This window comes from Papilio polytes, unplaced genomic scaffold (assembly GCF_000836215.1).
Source record: "Papilio polytes unplaced genomic scaffold, Ppol_1.0 DF823923.1, whole genome shotgun sequence".
Taxonomy (NCBI): Eukaryota; Metazoa; Arthropoda; class Insecta; order Lepidoptera; family Papilionidae; genus Papilio; species Papilio polytes.
Genome location: NW_013525281.1, coordinates 3,772,272 through 3,778,271, shown reverse-complemented (window position 1 = coordinate 3,778,271; position 6,000 = coordinate 3,772,272). Strand labels below are relative to the sequence as shown.

At 31.2% G+C, this 6,000-nt stretch overlaps 1 protein-coding gene across 1 annotated transcript in view; it reads left to right on the top strand.

The window, feature by feature from the left end:
• The window catches only part of LOC106102105 (papilin-like), a 52,142-nt gene that overhangs the window by 8,099 nt on the left and 38,043 nt on the right, over positions 1–6,000 (top strand). The window contains exon 2 of the mRNA XM_013281513.1: positions 5,507–5,679. Coding sequence (XP_013136967.1) covers positions 5,639–5,679 — 41 coding nt within the window. The 5' untranslated portion in view covers positions 5,507–5,638. The remainder of the gene's footprint in view (positions 1–5,506; positions 5,680–6,000) is intronic.

The window sequence follows — 6,000 nt, the reverse complement described above, 5'->3', positions numbered from 1 at the left end:
TTTCTCAAATTAATAATGACCTGCAGAATCATTACAAATAATGAGAGTAAATAATTACTACTACAGCCGTACAAAATTGAATTTGATTTTGCTATTATTATTGTCATCGATAAATTCTCTACACTATATCAATACTAAAATTGTCCTCTACATTAGTTAATAAGAAAATATTAATTTTAGTTCGATAAATTCTAGTTAAACCGAATATCGATAGTTTATACTTGTTCGCTATCCGTGTTTGTTTTGTCACTACGATACCTGTCTATTAAGTACGGTATTTACCTTCATACAACATTTAATTCGGTACTTCATATGCGTCATTTATCAAACTAATCTATTTTATTTAGACAAAACTATACCGTGGTAGTTAGTAGTTTATAGATATAACGGGGTGAAATAATTCTTAATTTTTGAACGATTAAAGTAACTGGCAACTAATAATTTTGAGATCTGGCTGAATCATGCGTGATAGATGTCGAAACGACGATAGAATGACGGATGACAGTTGTTTTTGAATGGTGGAATATGATTCGTTTTGTTATTATAATATTAATTGGTTATTCTTTGTAAATGTTTGCAATTCCATTAGTGTGTTGTGAAGTTATCAATTAAGATAGTGGTCAACTAAGGATAGTGTTTCTAATGTTACGCGATTGTTATTTCATTATCTTCGACAAACGCACGCTCTCAATGGAAGATTGTTACTGTGTATATGATCTACCTTTGGATTTGATTTCTACAAGCCGCTCTTTCACTTCGACAGATATTAAATGATATTTGTAGAAGACAAGTAAGTAAATTAGTGATTATATCTTACTAATGTTATAAATGCGATTGTTCAGATGGATGGATGTTTGTTTGAGTTTGTAGACACTGCTGATCTCGATGAAATTTGACATAAATGTAAAAGATACTCTGGAAGAACATATTGTACTCACTGTTTTTTTTATTCCCCGTAGACAGTGGCGGACTAATGCTAGCCTTTTATGATTTTCTAAAGCTTTTTTTTCTGATGTCATTGTTGGATCCCATTCGGATCATTCTTCAATATGATAAATCTTATTTGACTTTCACGAGTAATCGCTTTCCTTTTTCCTATAAGAATGTGGAATTACCTCATATGTACAGTACGCTCATGCGTTTTATAACTATAGACAGAGAAACTCCACGAAACTTTTATGAGAATAGTGTCTTATGCATTTTAATTAAGTCTTTTATTTAGAATGTAATTTGGTTCATGGCGGTGCTGTGTTTGCCCAGTTGGTGCTGTACAAACTCATACCTTAGACAATTGTTGTAACAGTAGATTTGACATCTTTTTCCTAACGGGTCAGGGTTGCCTGTTGTGAAAGTACTCAAAACTAAATCTATTATAATTCAATTTAATTTTAAGCAATGATGAAAGGCATAATATTAAAAAAATAACCGATAATCACGGAAATGTATAAAAACATCGTTTTGGTTTTTTACTATTTTTCCCCATTAGTAAAAAACAGTAGGGTTAAATAAAAACAAGAACGCATAGACGACGAACGCGCAAACAAACATTAGTAAGTATTTTTTTTATTTTTATATAGTCGGTGTATTGACTTGTAGAAAGTATCTAATGGAAATGTTGCCAGTATTTTGTATAAAAAAAAGTTACATCCATCAACACAATCAATAAAAGTAAGCATTGATTTCAATATACAATAAAAAAAGTACAAGTTATCTAAAACCAACTCTTCATTCCTTTAAACGTTCCACGTCAATTACTCCACGTAATGGTCCCACGTCGAGGTGTAAAGTAAATTTGTTTACATGATTGATATTTGTAATGCGATGCTACACGTATCAAAAACAAAAAGAAAAGTATGAAAGCATCAAGATTTATAGTTATACCGTTCGCCGACAGATTGCGTTCATGCATTCTAGAGGGCTATCACGAATATTTGTATGACAGTTGTGAGAACACATTCGTAACATCATCGACTAAATTTATTTGAGATTCGTTGTTGATCATTACACAGCACAAATCTAATACAAATTTTGTCGACAACGTTACGTAAATGTTCTCATGAACATTCGAAATAAGCCCTCGGCTATTGAGAAATTTATTAAGATTTGTATCGAACGAGCTACCGAAAGCATAGACAATGAAGATTAAAAACGTGTCAATAGACAAATTGAAACGTCAGTTGTGTTGATTTATTAAGACGCCGCAAGGACCGGAGGTCAAACTTCTGGAGAACACTATAATTTATTTATGTAATTGAGTTAGAAGTAAAAGCGATGGTTGTAAAGATTAACAAGTCAATATATTTATAGCAAAAATAATTGGCTTTTAATTTATTGAGTCAAGTTAGTCTTGAATTATGATCATTTTAATTTGGGTTAATTTGTTTTTATCTAATTATTGTTGGATTGAATTATGGTGTTATTCTGACATATGAATAATTTATTCATTTATGACTGCATTATTTAGGAAATATATTTTGCACTTATTAAACGTTGAAATGTTGTTTAGATACATTTACGTTAAAAATGATGTAGCTTAATTAGTAAACATTTCTTAGGCTCCTAATTAATTATGTAATTAAGTAAATTAAAGTTACTTAAATGGATTAAGAAATACATTTATTTTTAATAGCTTAAATTTACTTTCACTGACTACCGTATACTTGCAAACGTGTGTGTGGTTTTGATTTGACATGTTCCAAATTTGACATCTACAACGATCTGATATTACACACCAAACCGCAAATTAATATCGAATCGAACTCAATGTATTAATGCAGTAATCATTGACATGTATTTTTGTTTATTGTCATATTGTGTTGAGACTGAATAGTGTTGTAATAATAGTAATTAATATTATTTGGTTAGCTTTCGCCCGCGACTCCGTCCGGGTGGAATAAAAAAAACAAAAGCAAGTAGCCAATGTATTCTTCCAGACTATCCCCTACATATATGCCAAATTTCATCCATATTCGTTCAGCAGTTTTGGCTGACATCCATCCATCCAAACTTTCGCTTTTATTATTTATAATGTTAGTATGAAGTGATATTATTTTAATCATAATTGCACACGTAAAATAAGCAATTTTTTGCTATGTTTTGACCAATAATTAAACTAAAATGTATCATATTGTTTACTAATTGTAAACTGTAATTTCTTGTGAATTAACTTAAACGACGTTTTTTAATTGCTGAATAAATATGTTATGCATGAGTAAACATTTATTTTACATTTAGTTTTGAATAATCTGTATTATGGTCGCCTTGTAAGTTAAATATAAAATGTTAATGATGTGAAAACGAACTAACAGGTCTCCGTTCAAAATAGAATAAGTTTCAGGGAAATGATTAACATCAGGTGTTCGAGGTACGGAAATAGATCGTTCAGAATACCATTAACTTAGTTGTTGTTGTTGCACCTGTACGTAATTTGTGCACGACTGTACAAATCTCGATGTTACATTTGTACAGTCGTGTACAGTTTTTTTCAATTTTCTTTTTCACTTAAAAGCGTTCAATAAAGTACCAATTAAAACCAGTTAAACCTTAACTGCCAGTTATATAGTTTTATCAAAATGATTTTATTAGATGTTAACTGTTGTTAAGTTGTTAAAGAATGATTCTAGCTCAGCGTAATAAAATAAACGTTCGCAAAAACTTACATTTTAAAGCGTTTGAAAAAGATATCGAAACGCGTGACTCATTGCCAACGGTCGTGATTATTGAAAACAACTTAAATAAAACGACCGTTACATACACGCTACCTTTGACTATGAAGTACAGGATCTGTCAAGCTAGCGTATTCCTATCTATCAAACAAAAATAGTCCGATAAATTCTAAATTTGCTTGTTTGTTTTGTTACCTAAAAGTCGAATTTTTTAAAGTCAGTATGCGTTTATAAAGACGTAAAACGCATATGCACATATATGATTGTCATCTTCATACCATTTCATTACCAGAATTTAGTAAAACAGCGACTCCTTATCTAGTCCATTTCTGTATAGTCAAAGATTTCTAAAGGCCGACGATCTGGCTTCGACTCCATACAATTCTAAACCGAAATTAAAGTTTACGTAATAGAATTGTCATCGTCAAATATAATTTCCTGTGACAAACCTCATCTATGGATTTTACGGTAGCCTTTGTACTCAATCGATTATAATCGATGTCAATTCCTTTATAAAAAGTTGATTTATTTTTTAATGAAAATAGAAATCAAACTGCCTATAACTATCATGTCACCCAATCTTCAATTACCTGTACAAACAAATACACACAACTAGAAAAAAGTCTTGAAGAGATATCGTTATTCATTATAGAAAACTGGCTTTCGCTCGCGACTCCGTCTGCATGGAATTGAAAGAAACAAAAGTGAATAGCGTATGTATTCTTCCATACTATCCCCTACATCTATGCCAAATTTCATCTAAATCCGATAAGCCGTTTAGGCTACAAACTCTAACAAACATCCATCCATCTAAACTTTCATACTTATAATGTTAAGTAATAAGTAAGAAGTAAGATTAAGTATAGGCTTTGTGAAATAATACTCCAGTACGGGGAGAAATTTATATTTTTAAACTAATTACTACAAAAAAGCTCCAAAAAATACGACATCAATCTTAAAGATTAGAAAAACAAAACAAAAATCTACATTTTATAATCAATCTAATTATAAAACGATCATTGCAAAATATTTCGTAAGAACCATCTGGTTTGTTAAGGTGTTCTCAAAAGATGTTATATTTCACGAACGTGTGGGAAACCGAGTTGTTCAGATCAGACGGCCCACGGTTTACGAACAGAGTTATTTATTTTACATCACAAATTGATCGATCATTGGAAGCTGTAGGCTTTTTCTATTTCTATACAAGACACGCGCCGCAACGAACTTTAGACTATCCTTCGGCACGTACGATATCAATAGATGATTTATTTATTGGAGAAATTATTGATCATGAGTTATTATACTAGTGGTTGCTCGCGACTTCGTCCACGTTGACTTAAAAAATATAGTAGTACTCACTCATAGCGTAGCTTTTTAATGGTGAAAGAATTTTTGAAATGGGTCCAATTGTTTTTCAGTTATTTCAAAATATACAGAAATTCATAAATACAAATCTTTACTCATTATAATATTAGCATTAGTAGAGATATATATAAATCGATTTTTCTTATCAAGGAGTTTAGATAAAATAAGATGCTATGTATGAAATGTTGCTGTTTTCTCCACTATTATTGTATTAAGGTTTGTATTTTTGGATTTTAGTATGTATTGAAATAGCTCAAAAACTACTGGACCGATTTCAAAAAATCTTTAACTATTAAAAAGATACATCAGCCAGTAAAAAGTAAAGGGGCTCATCATGATCTTTAGTTAATAACGTAAAGTACATTAGTTCCGTGTTAAAAGAACTTTATTAGCGGCTCTATATTATTTCTCTGTACAATTACGATTGGAATATCTCACGTTTCTTGATAAAAAAAAAAATATTTCTTTCGTTACAGATCCAAAAGATGTGCTGTCAAAACTACGAAAATGTCTATTGAAGGAATCACTTAATTGAAGGACATGTGTAATTATCAGTTAAGTGTTGTGTTATAAGTGAAACGTTTGTGTCGGTGAAAGTACCTTCAAATATGGCGCTTCAAGGACCTCTTCTGTTCTACGTATTTACAACGTGAGTATCCCCGCGCGTGTATTGATTCTGTTTAACGTTATTAATCAAGATATTCATAGTTTAAAGTGGTTTGATATTAAGCTCTTTATCCTTAACAGGGTAAGCAGATACCAGTTACATGTCATGTAACCAAGAAGCTACTTGATAAGTTTCTTTTATAAAATAACTAGATTTCGCCCACGACTCTCCTCGTGGAATTATAAAAAGCAAAAGTGAGTAGCCTATATGTTCTTCCAGACTATCCTATGCATCTATACCAAATTTCATCGAAATCAGTTTAGCCGTTTAGGCTACAAACTCAACCAAACATCCATCCATCCA